At 37.8% G+C, this 17,740-nt stretch overlaps 1 protein-coding gene across 1 annotated transcript; it reads left to right on the forward strand.

Moving 5' to 3' along the window:
• Positions 1–14,114: 14,114 nt before the first annotated feature.
• LOC107286224 (prolactin-releasing peptide receptor) lies at positions 14,115–15,981 on the forward strand. Its single transcript, XM_015814554.1, has one exon. The coding sequence runs from the start codon at positions 14,115–14,117 to the stop codon at positions 15,240–15,242; it is 1,128 nt and encodes a 375-aa protein (XP_015670040.1). The 3' UTR covers positions 15,243–15,981.
• The last annotated feature ends 1,759 nt before the right edge of the window (positions 15,982–17,740 follow it).

Consider the following 17,740-nt stretch of genomic DNA (forward strand, 5'->3'; position numbering starts at 1 on the left):
TACATTGTCCTGAGTAAGGTAAGTAAGGCAGTTACAAATCTGAGATTAAAATATTCTCAAGTTGGTCAGTTAAAATTTATATATGCAGATATTTATATAAACGTACAAATAATTACGTACGAAGCCCGGTCCTGTCCTGGTGCAACCAACATGTGCTGGACCAGTTATGTAATCATCTGGCCAGAATATATACTTGAGATCTGTATGTTAGAATGTTTGGCATTTAAAGGGTTAGATGCTGTTTCCTTAAGAGATGGCTTATGGCTAATGTAGTTTTATCTGTCAGTTAATGCTTTGGCTTAGTTAGTTAAGTGGGAGGAGCTTAAAAGTTTATGACTCTTCTTCCTGGCTTTGTGCCTGCTTCGTATCATTCTTCTCGCATGGCTCCCAGCCACATGGGCTGGAAGTGCTGTGTGATTTGTATACATGATGGGAAAAGCCATTAACTTTTTACCTAATGAAATGGATCCCGATTACTATTGTATTCCGGAAGAATTTCAGCTGTAAATCGTGAGTTACTGATTGAGAATACCTGTGAATGAAAGTAATCTTTGATCTGTTCATTTGAGTAACTACTGCTTGTCTCATGTGGATAGTGAAGCATTTAATCTGTGTGGGCAGGATAGTAAAAAGTTAATGGCTTTTCCCATCATGTATACAAATCACACAGCGCTTCCAGCCCATGTAGCTGGGAGCCATGCGAGGAGAATGATACGAAGCAGGCACAAAGCCAGGAGGAAGAAGAATCATAAACTTTTAAGCTCCTCCCACTTAACAAACTAAACCAAAACATTAACTGACAGATAAAACTACATTACCCATAAGCCATATCTTAAGGAAACAGCGTCTAACCCTTTAAATGCCAAACATTCTAACATACAGATCTCAAGTATATATTCTGGCCAGATGATTACATAACTGGTCCAGCACAATGCCTGTTTCCTCTTTGCTAAGTCATCAAATAGAGCAACGTAAGCACAACATACTCTCCATTTCTTTATACAGTACAGTTTCTGATTTTTGCAGAAATTGGAGTCGAAACAGCTAGTTAGTTTTCCTTATACCTGGGAAAGCTTTATAAAATGTTTTCTTTCCTGAATTCTTTGTATTTAGTGCATCCAGAACTATAATAGAGCTGTTACTTTTCTAGTAGAATCATAACTAAAATATAGCAGTACCCCCACTGGACAGTCACTATGTTGGTTATGGGAAACTCATTGCTACTTGAACTCACGTGAACTAGCCAATGTTGAGCACCTTACGTGAATCAGAAACTGGCAAAGGAAAAAGGCACCCTGGCATCTTTGGGCTTCTTATTTCCATAATCAGAAAATTAGCATGAAAAGCTCTCTTAATTATAAACACACTACTGTAGATGGCTTGTGTGAAAAATACTTGAGACTTTGTTCCATACATCCATAAGGAACAACAAGGTCAGTGTGCCCCAAGTACTCTTAAATGGTTATGACGTTTACAGTACTAATTGCAATTACCTCACAAGGTTGTGCATGATTTCTGGCTAAATATAAATGGTAGAGCAATTAACTAAGCAATTTCCAAATTCACTGGGAAATTGTTATCTTTATTGACAGGTCAACTGGGACTCATTCAAATGATGAGTGGGGTATGATTTAAGATATAAGGTTAGAACTAATAACAGCAATTAAGGCAGATTGAAAAGAAACATCCATCAGAATCCCCACGTGGATTATTGTTGATGGATGTTTTGTACCTTCAGAATCCTTGATAATTAGCCAAGAATTTTAGAAAGTCTGATTTAAAAGGCTCAACTGTCCTGATATTTGCCAACCAGAAATATTTAGAAGTATATTATTTTTGCAGTTACTACTACAGGTAGTCCTTGACTTATAACCATAATTGAGCCTGTGATTTTGGTCATAAGTCATGACAGTTGTTAAGTAGGTCACCGGACTTCATAACCTTTTTGCAGTAGTCATTAAGTGAACACCATAATCATTAAACAAACCCATTGTTTGCTATAGGGCTTTTTTTTGCTGGAAACCAGAAGTAAATGTTGGTTTCCAACAAAAGCATCATAAATTGTGGTCCTGTGACTATAGGATGCTGAAAATAGCCACAAATATGGCTGGTTGCCAGTTGGCCAAAATGCGGTCATGTGACCATGGGTGGGGAGGCAAATCTGGGTTATAAGTCCCTTTTGGGGGGGGGTGTAATAACTTTGAACAATCATTAAGCCCTGGACTACCTGTAGTGATTGTAGAAGTGCCTGCTCACTAGTTAGAAAGAGATGTCAAAAATCTGCCTAATTTCCTTATACATCCATCAAAAGATATTTCTGAAGCATGGGATCCATCAAATTCTGAAGCATTAAATTCTGAAGCATGGGATTCCACACTTGGAATACTGTATCCAGTTTTGGTCACCACGATGTAAAAAAGATGTTGAGACTCTAGAAAGAGTACAGAGAAGAGCAACAAAGATGATCAGGGGACTGGAGGCTAAAACATATGAGGAACGGTTGCTGAAATTGGGTATGTCTAGTTTAACGAAGAGAAGGACGAGGGGGGACATGATAGCAGTATTCCAATATCTCAGGGGTTGCCACAAAGAAGAGGGAGTCAAGCTATTCTCCAAAGCGCCTGAAGGCAGGACAAGAAGCAACGGATGGAAACTAATCAAAGAGAGAAGCAATCTAGAACTAAAGAGAAACTTCCTGACAGAACAATTAACTAATGGAACAACCTGCCTCCAGAAGCTGTGAATGCTTCAACACTGGAAGTTTTTAAGAAGAGACTGGACAGCCATTTGTCTGAAATGGTATAGGATTTCCTGCCTGAGCAGGGGGTTGGAGTAGATGACCTCCAAGGTCCCTTCCACCACCACCACCACCACCACCACCACCACCATCATCATCATCATTATTAAATTGCTTGAACAGAAAATTTAACTGGAGAGCTTTGGCTTGCAAATTACAATGTCTGTTTAACATAAGAAAAAATACAAATTTATACATTTTCAATGTTGGTTCTGATTTAGATTCCAGACTGATTTTTAATTCCATATTTTTCAGTTTATATTCTTGACATACAAGGCCATTCATGATTCCATTTTCCACTCTTTTTTGTTTTGTACATTTAATTATAAGTTTCCCAGAGATTTATTTTCCTACTGGAATGAGCTGTGGCAGAGGGTGCATAATTCAAGTAACTGGGAGTAAAATAAAGCAGTGGGTAAGGCCAGAACAAAAAGAAGTGGGAACAATTTTCCAATACCTTTCCCCATGCTTTCCCATGAAATTCTCAATTTCATTTCCAGGAAAGAGGGAGTGACATCTCGCCAATGCTTTGAACCCATATCTTGTAAGAGGGTTTAGAAAAGAGGCTGAGAGCTATGCAAATTTAGCGGGAGGCTTGTGTCCTCTATTTGATTGTATGAAACATTAATCATGTTGATATCCATGCATCTGCTTTGAAGAGCCCTTTGTTCTGTTGAAAGGGGAGCCAAAGGAAACCATTCTGATTTATTTAACTAATATGTATCAATCCCTAATGCAGATCAGTAGAACAGGGAAGGCAACAGTCAGCCTCAGGCAGAGGAACAGAAGCTTCGCTCTGCTTTAGTCCCTTCTGAGTTGAGAAAGAGTATTTTCTTTAAAAACCCCACTGCTTCCTTTTTATTGATTTCTATTTTACTGTCATTATTACCCTTGATGTAACCCCCATTACATTTTCTGAGATCTTCTGGAGAGTGGGCATGACAATGGACCTCCTCTATCATCATCTCCATGCTTTGGAAAATACCCATTCCCCCCCACCTCCCACCCCCCAGAATTAGCCTTTCCTCATATTTGTCTGAAATGGTATAGGCCAGGGTTTCCTGCTTGAGCAGGGGGTTGGACTAGAAGATCTCCAAGGTCCCTTCCAACTCTATGCTATGCTATGCTATGCTATGCTATGCTATGCTATGCTATGCTATGCTATGCTATGCTATGCTATGCTATGCTATGCTATGCTATGCTATGCCACAAAACACTTAAGACCCTTTTATTCCACAGTGCATTTGGTTCTGATTTATTCTGATTCTGGGTGACCATTAAAAGTAAATAGATTTTTATTTTTGCATTTCATTATTGCTTTTTCTTTAATTTTTAATTGCTGTTTGTTGTAAAAAAATACCCAGAATCTGCATGGATTCTAGCAGCTGACAAATATCTTCTAATAAATCGTTGTTTTTGTATAAATGGCAAATAGTTGAAAATTGAAACAGTAATGTTCTTTAAATTATGCAGTAAAAAGAAAGCAAGGTGTGAGAACATTGTTGCCATTTCAGTATTTCATGAAATGAGACAACTTTCCAATAACAACATCAATTAACTGTTATGCTTAGATAAATTGAGCAAATTTTGTTATTTGTTCATCATGGCAAATTATCTTTAGGTAAACATGTTGATGCAGTTGTACTCTTCCAAATAACAGCTACTTATCCTCCTAAGTACACATGTGATAAAGATTGACCTGAAAGGGAAGCTTTCAATTTTCTCCTAAGGTGCTGTTTAATGAAATTTAATGGAAAAAACAACAGGAAATGCTGATTGCTTTTAAAGAATATGGATTACCGTAGAAATCTGGGATTTCTACTTTGTATTGCCAACACGTTTTACTCTTCAGATTTGCTTACCATATTGTATAATATGACAAACTTGCATCTAAAAGCTATGCAAATTAAATATTTAATTGATAAATGTATTGCAGTTTGGACTAATTTCATTTTTGTGTTTTAAGATAGGGAGAAAGAAATACAAGCATGGATTTCCCCTATTGTTCAGCTTTGTATTGCTTCCTGCAATTCCTTTAAGAATTTCCCAGTTACATTTCACTGAAAGGAAGACATTTTTCAAAGGTCTTCTTTGCCCTTCCTCTCTTTGATTTGGTTCAAACTGCTTCATAGTCAATGAATTCGAGCATAATAAAATCTCAGCAAATTTAGTGGAAGAGTCAAACATATCTTGTGATGTGTGTGTGTGTGTGCATGGAGGGAGGGAGGGAGGGAGAGACACAGACACAGACAGAGAGATCCTTTATCATCTCTATGGATGTGTCTTCCACAATCTTGAATTCTCTACAAGAATCCTAGGAATTTGAGGTTTCTGTGGAATATCTTAGCTCAGGGGTGTCAAGCTGCCAGCCTGTGGGCCGGATGTGTCATGGTGAAACCACGCCCACCTCATTGCCGACAACGGAACAAAAGTCACAATATGTTACGACACGTCATGTGACATTGCGAGTTTGACATCCCTGTCTTAGCTATTCCTAGCATTGCACTCTTCTGGATAGAGAGCTCTGATGTTTTTTTTCTCCAGGATTTGTTGCAGCCACTTTCCCAGATTTAGAGTATAATCAGGTCCTGTTACTTCTCCAGCTTTTCATACTCCTTCCTGATACTGCTGTCTCTTGGCACTGCTACATCTATCACCACCAGTTTTTTTGGCCTTTGTATATTGCCACAATGTCTGGTTGATTGGCCAAAACCTGCCTATATGTCTGAATCTGGAAGTCCCATAGGACCTTAGCCCTGATGTTCTCCATTACCTTCTATGGAATCTCCACTTGGACTCGGGAGGGCCTAGTCCATATACAGTGCAGATATTCTTGTGCACAATGCCAGCTGCTTGTTTGCACTGTTCAGTGCATGCTGCTCTTGCCTGCCACTATGAGTTGGACTGTCTCTGAGGTCTCTCTCCATTGTCTGCATCTTAGGTCCTGTCTAATGTGGTAAACACCTGTTTTTATGAATCTTCACATTGGCAGACTCTATGTCCTCCTTTGATCAGCTCACTAGACCAGTAGTGGCCTAAACTGGCAACCAAGTTCAGAGAGCACCAAGGACACAACAGTTTAATCATGAGCTACAAATATTTTCTTCTGTCAGTATCTTTCCTCTCTTTATGTACATCTGGCCACACTCCTCCAGTCTTCATGACATCCCAATGGCTTCAGTGTAGATCCATGTCAGGTGGAGCAGTGAACCAATATCTCATTCATTCTTAGCATACAGCTTGATGTTATCCAAGTAGAAGAGATGACTGATACTAGTCCCTTTCTTGAACTTGTATCTAGCTGAGGGGGTTATTATTTAGCTGAGGGGGTTAAAACCTATGTAGAACAACAGCAGAGACAATGCATGACCTTGGTACATAACACACTTCATGGCCACGTAGGTGAACTGTCTTGAATTGACTTCTGTGTTGTCCTCTACAGTCCCACTGAATTCTTGAGGAAGATCCTTAGAGTTCTGTTGACTTTATATAGCCCCTAGCATTGACAGATCCATATGTGTGTCATTGAGTCATAGGCCTTTCCATAGTCAATCCATGTTGTCCTCAGCATGGTCTGTCTAGGCTTTGAATCTTGAGCGACCACTCAATCTATGAGCAACTGGTGTTATGATCCCAATGCCCTTCTAAGTTGTGTTCATGTATTGGCCCAGATGATCCTGTACCTTGGTGGCTATGAATAAAATAATTCAATTTGAGCATAATAAAATTCCAATGAATTTAATGGAAGAATCAATCATATCTTTATGTATGTATGCATGTATATATGCATAGATGTGCTTGCATATGGTACATGCATACATGCTTGCGTGTGCATGTGTGTATACTATTCTGTTGAAATTAAAACTTGGACTGTGCTGTTGCCATCTCAGTGATGACAATAATTTGATTATTGATGATAATCAAATTATTGCAGATGATTATAATTTCTATTGCTCTGTGAAAAATGATGACACACTTGAATGGGAGTTGCCCAGAACTGGTTATAAGAATAAAGGGTATATAAATGTTTTAAGCAAACAAACACACCCAAATATTTCCCTAGGTATGATCTGCTCTGAATGGGTGTTATTCGTGGATACAAACCTTAATGCAATCTAATTTTTTATGCTTCAGCATGGGTTATATTTACCACAAAGATCTCTAAAATCCAATTATTTATTTCATCTGTTTGCCAAATCCAGACTTTAGGCTTATATCAAAAACGATTTTAATTGTTTTACAATGAGAAGTATTTTCTCTTTTCATTTTTCTAGAAGCTTGCTAATTTTTTTATAATGGCTGAGGGCTTATCTGGCAATGAAAAGTGATGTTAGTCGGTAGTCATTTGTATTTTAATATGTCAGAAATCACAGGGTTTTTTTTAAAAAAACGATCGTTTGTACATGAAATATATCTTTAAAATGTTGCCATGTATTATTGCTGTAAAAATGAAATCCACAAAGGTTGTTCATAGGGAGAGAAGGGTGTAGTTAGTCCTCAATTTACAACAGTTCATTTAATGACTGTTCGAAGTTACAGAGGCACTGAAAAAAGTGACAATTTTTCATACTTACGACTGTTGCAACAGCCCAATGGTCACATGATCAAAAAAAAATTTGCTTGGAAACTGACTCATTTTTATGACAGTTAAGTGTCCTGGAGTCATATGATCACCTTTAGTGACCTTCTGACAAGCAAAGTCAGTGGGGGGAAGACAGATTCATTTAACAACCATGCTACTAATTTAACAGTTGCAGTGATTCACTTAACAACTGTGGCAAGAAAGGCCATAAAATGGGGGCAAAACTCACTTAACAACTGTCCCGCCGAGCAACATAAATTTTGGGCTCACTTGTAATCATAAGCCGAGGACTACCTGTATAGGCAAGTTATTAGCATGACAGAAAGCAGCTTTCCTCAACCGATGCCCGTCAAACGTTTTTGGATTGGAGCCCCTATCGTCAATAGCCAACAGCACCATGATGGGATGACAGACACCAATTTCTCCTGAGGGCACCAAGCTGGGTCAACGCTGCCTAGGGAAAATGTTAGGATGACGTGATCATCGTAGGGGTTTACAATTTCCTCGGAAGCATCAAACTCCATACGATGGGCAGAATGAGTTCCAGCCTAAGGAGATGAAATGGGAGGAAAAGGGGAGGGGAGTTCATTTGAATCCTTGTCAAGTAGGCGGCGGGGTGTGTGTGGAGGAGGAGATTGATCGGTCTCTATATATATACTTCTCAGAGTAAAGGAGGGTCAGCGCTTAGATTCAGCACCACAAACTGCGGACAGTTCCAGAGCTTTCCTTCCCAGCTTTTCCTCGGTTCTTAGGAAACCCAACTGTGGAGCCGCGCCGGTGTCAAGAAGGGAAATTTCCTCCTTCCAGCTCCAGCACGGCGAGTCTCAGCGAACGACACGGGTCTGGCCACTTTTGGCCTCTCTCACCCCGTCTCCGGCTTTCCCCCATCTCGTCCATTCGGGAAGAACAAAAGAGAAAAACGAAAAGCACCACACAGATCGTAGTAAGAAGGTCGAGCCGAAGATCCTTTCTCCACGATCTCGACCCACTCCTTCTGCAAGCCACCCGACAAATCCCCCCCCCCGCGATAGCTTTGGAAACTCGAGCAAAATGTCAAGGCTGTATTCTTTCTTTCCCCTCAGTGGTAAGTGTTGAAGAGCTGACGGAGCGGGTGTATGGCGGGATAAAAGTAAGATGGCTCTTGATCCTTCGGTCCCCAAGAACAAGCAAACTTCAGCGTTCTCGATTCGTCCAGGACAGTCACTTTTCTTAATGTTGCTCATTTTTTTCCCACTGATTAACGGGGTTCCACAATGGAAATATATCCTCCAGTTATGCTCAGCCCATTATTGCTAACAGAAACCCACTGGGTGTGCGGCAGTTAGGAATTGGAGGGCTCTGGGAGGTAAAATATGAAAATATTTAAAATAAATATTAAAATATTATCATACCATTATTGAAATCCCCTCTTCAGTGATTCACAGTTGCATTGCTGAAATTTAATCATGTTGTCATCAATTTTGGTGGCATAATTTTAATGACATGGGTTGTCCGGCTGGGTTTATAGGTTTCTGTCAACAATCTCTGATATGTGGAAGCATTCAAAGGCTGAAATTCTATACACATTTAATAACAAGGTGTTATACTATATAAAGCCATAATCTCCTTTGTTTGATTCTGGCTTAGTGTGTTGTGTGAATCCAAATATTGTAGATTGTAAACCACAGTTTAGGGCTTAGCAAACCAAATATGGCTTATTTAACAATGAATGAATTGTATAACCTTGATCTACCAAAGAAACAATCCCAGGGAATCTTGATCTACCAAAGAAACAATCCCAGGGAATCTTGGAATATCCCATTTTTCTTTCAGAATGCCACAAATCACTTCCACTTCTGGAAGATTTACTTTTAGAAACCTACCATCTCATCCAGAATAGTGAAATGATGTATTCCAGTTTATAGCAACAACAAGAACAGAATGCCCCAGTGTTCATCAGAACTGTTTTCCCTGGGACACAGTGCAAATCACTGTTAAGCAAGCTGGGGTGTAGCACGACCATGAGCCCTCTTGTATATAGCTGCGTAGAAATCTGAGAGTACTGATGATGTTACCTAGTTTGGTAATGAAACATTTGCAAGAAAACCACCAAGCTCATAGAGCACCAAGGACATCACTGTATAGAGAGCTGGATACAAAAGGCAAAATGTGATTCAGAGTGGCTGCGGACATACATTTCTCACATTTGTTGGGAATTCCTTAAAGCAGCCACATTTTTTTTCTGAGCTCTGTAACTGCCCTCCACAGCTGACTCATGATCTTGGGGATTAATGCATTTGGTTCTGTTCCAATTTTGCCCTTCAAATCAGAGTCTCTACTCACCCCTATTGAACACACTGTGTTAAGAGAAATGTATTTACAGCATATTTTATGCTATTTGATAATATTTTCATCCCATGTTTAAATGTTAATAAATTGACTGTAGACTGTGTCTATAGTTTCCCAGTCTTCTTCCTAGTCACATTAACACAGATATAGAAATGACAGAGATGGAGCCAAAACCAGATTCTATATGGATAGAGAACAAATATTAAAGAATGTCCAGTTCAAAAAAGGGGTCTGATGGCAGCAGCAGAACTCCTAGGGTTAATACTTTCATCATGATGAAAAAAAGGAAAAGAAGAAAAGAAATTTCAAAGATTACAACTGAGTTGAACTGGTACTTTAAACATGGTTTATAGCTTACAGTTTTCTTCACATATAACACAATCTGCAATAGCAGATTGTAGTAATACAGCAATAGCAGGGTCTGTTTGGGCAAGACACCATTTGGCTTTAGGTGGAGCATGGAAAAGTGATCTAGACTGAGACCCCTTGTAGTCTGGGAATGAGGATGAATCTGATACATCCGATTGTCACTACTTTTAAAACAGGAACTACTTAATAAATTCTTCCAGAGTTAATTCTTCCATTAACTTGAGAAAAACATATTCTGCTATCTATTTTTCACCTTCCAAACTAGATGTTAATCAGAACATAATTTGATTCAGGTTTTAGAAAAGCCTCTTACCATCATGTGTAAAGCTTCCTACTACTCCCAGACAACATACTGAGATCTGAGTCATCTTATTAATTCCTGTGGACAGACAATTGCAGATTAAATCCCAGGGAAATAAGTGGGAATTAGAAGAAGGAACAAACTTGTTTTCTGTTGCATTAATGAATCATGATGATAGCTAAATGAATGCAGATTGTAAGGAAACAGTTTTCAGTTTGACATTAGAAAAACTTCTAATGGTACATCTTTCCCTCCACCGGACTTACGGCTGTATGTGTAGCTAAATCATAGAATGGATCAGAAATATGCAATTAATGCAAGGCTACTAAAAGAAATAAAATTGGATCTGGAAAAGTGGAAAAACTTACAACTCTCAAATGCTGGGGAGAATAGCAACAGTGAAAATGAATATCTTACCAAAAATACTCTTTTTATTTCAAACGATTCCTGTAAGGCTGGGAAAAGCCTTTTTTGATGAACTGGAATACAACAATACTGAAATTTATCTGGCAAGGGCAAAAAGCTAGAATTAGACTGAAAATGCTACAAGAAGTGAAAGAAAGTGGAGGATTTGGACTGCCGGACTGGACATTATACTACCAAGTTATACTATACTACTATTTTAACATGACGTAAAGAATGGATAACGCTTAGAGACAAAAGACTATTATACCTAGAGGGGCATGACCTACAAATTGGTTGGTATGAGAAGAATAAAATACATACCTTTCTGTGGTATGGGAAGAATAAAATACATAGATACTTTCAAAACCACTTTATAAGAAATGCATTTCTTTCAGAATGGGAAAAAATAAAAGCAAAAATTTATATTAAGATACCTGGATGGCTTTCAACAATGGAAGCTTTCGCTTACCCAAATTTAATTAATTATAACAAAGCTGTGACTTATAAAGATATTTTGGACAATGAAGGAAAATTGAAAGACAGACAAGATTTACAAGAACAAGGTATTGATTATCATGGTGGCCATATCTGCAAATTCAAACGAGATATGAAAAAAATGCTAAAACAATGGGATTCTATAAAGAACAGACAGAATTTGATCAGATACTGTTAAAAACAGATGAAAAGTTGATTAAGAAACTCTATAAATTTCTGTTAAACTTAAAGATGGAGGAAGAACAAGTTAAAGAAACGATGATAATATGGGCAAAGAACTTTGGATATAATATAGAATTAGAAGACTGGCAAAAGTTATGGGAAAGAAATGTTAAATTAACTAAAGCAGTGGCATATAAAGAAAACTTATATAAAATGTTTTACAGATGGCATATGACACCAGTGAGATTAGCAAAAATGTTTAAAAATACTTCAAACAAGTGTTGGAAATGCAAACAAAGACCAGGTACTTAATATCATATCTGGTGGACATGCCCTAAAGCAAAAAGATTTTGGGTAAAAATATATTTATGGTTGGAGAAAATGACTAAAAAACAAATAGACTTTAAGCCAGAATTATTTTTGTTAGGAATAATAGCAGCAAATTATGAGAAAGATTGTATATAATTAATTCTACACGTACTAACTGCAGCAAGAATTGTATTTGCCCAACATTGGAAAAATGAAAAGTTACCAACTGTATACCAAGTATTAATTAAGAAAATTTTAGAATGTGCAGAAATGGATAGATTGACTTTAAAGATAAAAGAGAAGAAGAAGAACATGGGATAATTTCTATCAATGGCTAGAGAGTTAGAGAGAAAAGAATGTGATATGTAACTTTGAATATATATTAGCAAGAAGACAATTGAGTGATTAATTAACATATTGTTTATGATAATTAACTATTATCTATTATTTTTTGTTAAACACATGAACCCAGACATTATACTATTTGCTAAATATTGAGAATGTTATTTGGAAAAACCCCAACCCCAACCCTAATCCTAACCCAAATCCCAACCCCAATCCTGATCCTACCTCATTCCTAACCCTATAAAAATTAATACAATTTATACAAAAAAAGAAATATGCAATTAATGCAAATAAGAGTTTTGGTCAATGGGACACATGCAATAGAAGTAATATCTATCTATCTATCTATCTATCTATCTATCTATCTATCTATCTATCTATCTATCTATCTATCTATCTATCTATCTATCTTCTATCAAGCCATCTTCTATGGCTCAGTGGTTAAAGAAGCTGAGAGCCTGGGTTCAAGGCCTGAGCTTTGTGCGATGGGGTGAGGTTCCATTTTCCCCCCCATGCCATCACTCTGCTAAACAACTAATTCCTACAACACTGTCAAACTACTTAGTAAAGCTGTATTACTATTATTCTCCTCATCTTTCCTATTACCTATCCTTATCTTCTTATGACTATAACTTTGTTGCTTGTATCTTACAATTTATATTGTTTTATTTAATATCCTAGTATGATTTATGTTGTTTGCTTAGCTAGTATCCTATGACTATCACTAAGCGTTGCATCTTATGATTTATGATGAATGTGTTGTATTTTATAATTTATGATGAATGTATTTTTATGTTGATTATGATCATGATTTATCACTATTGCTTGTATACTGAGTGTGTGTCCAACCGCACTTGGCCAATAAAGAATTCCTATTCTATTCTATTCTATTCTATTCTATTCTATTCTATTCTATTCTATTCTATTCTATTCTATTCTATTCTTATCCCCAGCTCCTAGCAGTTCAAAAGCATGTAAAGGCAAGTAAAATAAATTGATACCACTTTGGTGAGAAGGTAACAGCATTCAGTGTGCCTCAGCATATAATCATGATCACCGCATGACCAAGGAAATATCTTCTGACAATGCTGGCTCCCTCAGCTAAGAAACAGAGACGAGTACTGCCTCCTAGAGTTTGGATATGACTGGACAGGGGAAACCTTTATCTTTACTTTTATATATACAGATAGATTAGATATATAGATGTAGATAGATGTTATAGATGATATATATATAGATATAGAGCTAGAGATGTATATGTTATAGATGATAGATATAGACAATAGGTATACACACCTAACTGAGGAATTAATGAAGTAGTAATTAACATTAACTGAATGTGGAAGCTAGCATTTTAGGAAAATGAACCTTTAAAATGCAGTGTTGTTCTTATCAAATCCTTTAAGATAACGTTTTTGGAATTATTCCCTATTGCCATTTATTTATGTTTATGCAGGTCAGTATGAACAAACGTAAGTGAAGATGCAGTGAAACCCATAACTTCATGCAACAAGTGAATTTTAAGTAAAGTTTGACATAAGAATTGCCCAGTCTAATTGTCAAGCTCAGATTGATTTGCCATCCAGGATTAATCAGAGAGAAAGGCAAAAAGCAGAAGGAATCCAGAGGGAGAGACTGGGGGAAAAGGGCCTGTTTATAGCTGCAAATAAAAGTATTTCAGAAGCCTTGGAAAATCCTTCTGAGAGAAAGAATACCCTCAGAGGAAGTCTAATGAAATGTGAGATGTCAAGAAGTTACAAGCAATGAATTTTAAAGTGTTCCTAAGAGTGCTAGAAGATGAAGACCGAGAGCTGCGACATCTTGAAAACAGATGAGAAATTATTTTGCACCCTCTAGGTGCACTGTTTCCCTTCTACGCTTCCCCATGTCTTGGTGACCTACTGAATAAATAGAGTCAGGCATTTCCACAAGAAATGCCAATTTCTCTTTCTATTTTCTTTTTAAAAGAAATTTCCCCCTTTTCTTTTTAATGTAAAAGATCCTCGAGATCAGATTCTGACATGGCGGTCCATTCCCAGCCCTTGAATGACTCCTGTTCTAATAGCTCAGATCTCTTATTCACTGGCCTGGATCTCCTCTTTGAGCTGAAGCCACTTTTCATTCCTCTCTATGCTCTCTTGGTGACCGTGGCCTGCACAGGGAATCTTCTCCTCCTCTGTCTCATCAGCTTCACTAAAAAGCTGCAGAGCACCACAGATTTTCTTATTGGGAACTTGGCAGCTGCCGATCTGATTATGTGCATTTTTTGTGTTCCACTGACCGCCGTGTATGCCTTTGAAAGCCGAGGCTGGCTTTTTGGAGTGTTCATGTGCTACTTTGTCACCCTGATGCAAGGGACTACTGTGTTTGTGTCTGTCCTGTCACTTACAGCCATTGCCGTTGATCGATATATTGTAATTGTGCATCCCATTCGCCAAAGGGTAAGATGCAAGTCCTGTATCTATATTGTGGCTGCTATTTGGCTCTTATCTCTTTTGGTTTCTCTACCGACCTATTTACATACCCACTACCTAGATCTCAACAGTATTGGCCATGACATGATTATCTGTGAAGAAATCTGGTTGCACCGGAAGACAGAGAGACAGCTGTACTCTTGCCTGATGCTCCTCCTCTCTTACATGCTTCCACTTTCTGCTGTGTTGTTCTCTTATTGTGCCATTTCTTATCATCTCCAGAAGAGAAAGATCCCCGGAGCTGTATGTCAGAACCAAGAAAAGTGGACGACAAAAAAAGAAAAGACCTTCCAGATCCTGGTGGTTTCGATCCTGTGTTTTGGTCTTTGTTGGCTCCCCCTCCAGGTGGTTAATTTGATTAGAGATATGGATGAAGAGTTTGCTATCCTAAACAAGCGATATGTGAATGTCATCCAAGTTTCATGTCATGTGGCTGCCATGAGTTCAGCCTGTTTCAATCCTTTCATTTATGCTTCCCTCCATGAGAAATTACGACTCCATATTGGGAACTATTTTTATCAGAGAAAGAAGTCAAGCCTCTCATCCCACAAGGCCTCACGACTAATTACCCATTTTACTTTGGCAGACAATAATCCTGTGGGTATCTCAGAAAACATTGAGCTACAAATGGAACACAAACACCATTTCTTTGAACCAATACAAAGAAACATGTAACATGGCGGCCTTCTCATTCCCATTCCAAGACTGGATCCAGCTCATCCCATATAATCCTGTGATCATGACAGGATCATGACAGTTTTCTTTATTTTTTTTCCTGAGGAAGTCAAATGAGAAATAAGTAGTTCTATCTTCTATCTTCATTCAAAATGAGTATTTGGATACATTGCATACATGTTGATTTATGTAGTGGAACAGGGTATATTTTGAACGCCAAATGTAAGTATTAGGTTAGAATTGTCTTGTATTCAGCTGCTTTGTTCTTTATTCTTTCTTGGTCCTTTGGTTAAGATTAACCTTAACTTATGTTTTTTTCTGATGCCCTTCTTCACCAAAGTTGAAAGTTAGATGTGGCTGCACATATTGCACTTTTACACAGTATATTTTTACATTTGATGGCAGTGATTAAAATTATAAATCAAAACTGTTTTCAAGAATAAGTGATATACATGGGAATGATTAAGATTAAAGTGTTGAATGGTAAATGCTTATGCCTACCAGATTTCTCTGTATGGCCTTACTTGAAATGTTTTTGTTTTTGTTTCATTTGTAATTGCTTGGAAACAGTGATGTCATCAGGGCAACATTATTAGCCAAAGTTTAGGATTCTTAATCTTGGAGCCCCCTCCCCCCCACAGATATATAAATAGAGCTACAATATTCTTCACCCTTATCATATTGTCTTGATCCCTTAAAAAAAAAAGGAAACATAGAACATTGCACTGTAGATTTGCTTTAAAGTGTACCCAAACTCTTAAAAAAAAAACAAAAGAGAAAAAAAAAGTGCCTGTGGTATATCCAGGTAAAGAGAAAGGGACAGAAAGAAGAGTAAGCATGAGGCTGGTAAGAAGAAACACAGAGAAAAAAAATCAAGAGGAATAAAACTGGGGTGGGGTGGGGTGGGAGGAGCCAATTAAACCACAGTAATAGATAAATTGAACAAATTCCCCTGAAGGCGTGGAATTCCCACAATTCTAAAGTACTGGTGTAGAAAATCCTTTCTAAATATCCTCACACAGTATTAGATATACCAGTGGTGGGATTCAGCCGGTTCGCACCACTTTGGCAGAACTGGTAGCTAATTTTTTGTTGCCCAGGCCCAGAATGGACTTCTGGAAGTGGCATCCACACAGAGAACCGGTTGTTCACATATTTGAATCCCACCACTGAAATATACCCCAAAACATCAAAGTGAACATAACAGTAACTAATGGTAACATTTGACTTAAGAAATATAGTAAAACACAATTATATAAGTTTATGAAAACAAGAGCCATTTTCATCAGCATCTTTTCAGGTTCTTTCAAAAGCAATCAGTAATGAACAGTCTGATCCTACACACACACACACACACACACACACACCAGATTTAAAAATGAATTTATTCGAAATGCTTCAAAGTTCCTCAGTAAAGGTTCTTGAGTAAAGCAATCCTTGAATAAGATGTCAGGTTTTCTTATGGATCATTAATAATTACTGACACATAAAAGGTTATGGTTATCCCATGGTCAGCAGTTCATGGTCAGCAGTTCAGTACAGGAGGCAAATGAATGTTATGACACAAGGATAGGAGATGTGTATGTGTATAGGATCAGATTCAGTGGTGGGATTCAAATATGTGAACAACCCGTTCTCTGTGTGGATGCCGCTTCTGGAAGTCCATTCTGGGCCTGGGCAACACAAAATTAGCTACTGGCTCTGTCGAAGTGGTGTGAACCAGCTGAATCCCACCACTGAGTCAGATTGTTCATTACTCTGCTGATTGCTTTTGAATGGATCTGAAAAGATGCTAATGATAATTGAACTTGTTTTACAGAATATGGAATCTACTTCATAAATGTAGTAACTTGAATGTTTCTCAAATTTAATCATTGAATCCAACCATTTACAGAAGTTCAGATTCACTCATTCACAACAGATGCCTTCATCTTTGTCCAGTCTCAAAAGTGTGATAATACTCCTGTTCAACTGTGTCATTTATTTCCTAAACATCTCTAGCTCCCTCAGTCACTTATAATATCATGATCAGACTCCTGATCATCTTCATTGTTCTAACTTGTATCTATTCTAGTTTGTTCTGGGGCCCAGAACTGGACTCAGAACTCAAAGGAGGTTTGACTTATGAAGAAATTGTGGAACTGTATGATAGAAGATCCTTCAAGGTGACAGGGTTTAAGCAATAATCCTCTTTTTCTTTCAATGAAAGAATCCAAGATGAAACATTTTCAGTCACCCCAAGGAAATGTTAGTTGTTTCAAAAGTCCTTACCTATTCTGGTTTCAAATTTGGAGGAACTTTCTGTGATCTAATTATTGTCTGGATGAGTAAAGACATTATCATTACAACCCATGTCAATCAATTGTGGGTCAAGCTTTTCCTAAAAACAATCTTACAGAAGATGTTTGCAATTACAAGTTACAATCATGAGGGCTACTGTAATTTAAAAAGTATTGCCATCAACACTGTCCAGCAGTTCTGAACTGGGCAACACCGCA

Source organism: Protobothrops mucrosquamatus, unplaced genomic scaffold (genome assembly GCF_001527695.2).
Source record: "Protobothrops mucrosquamatus isolate PMUCROS unplaced genomic scaffold, P.Mucros_1.0 scaffold261, whole genome shotgun sequence".
Lineage (NCBI taxonomy): Eukaryota > Metazoa > Chordata > Lepidosauria > Squamata > Viperidae > Protobothrops > Protobothrops mucrosquamatus.

Bases quoted from the DNA above. Each gene is read 5' to 3' on its own strand.
- LOC107286224 (XM_015814554.1), top strand. From the start codon at position 14,115: ATGGCGGTCCATTCCCAGCCCTTGAATGACTCCTGTTCTAATAGCTCA.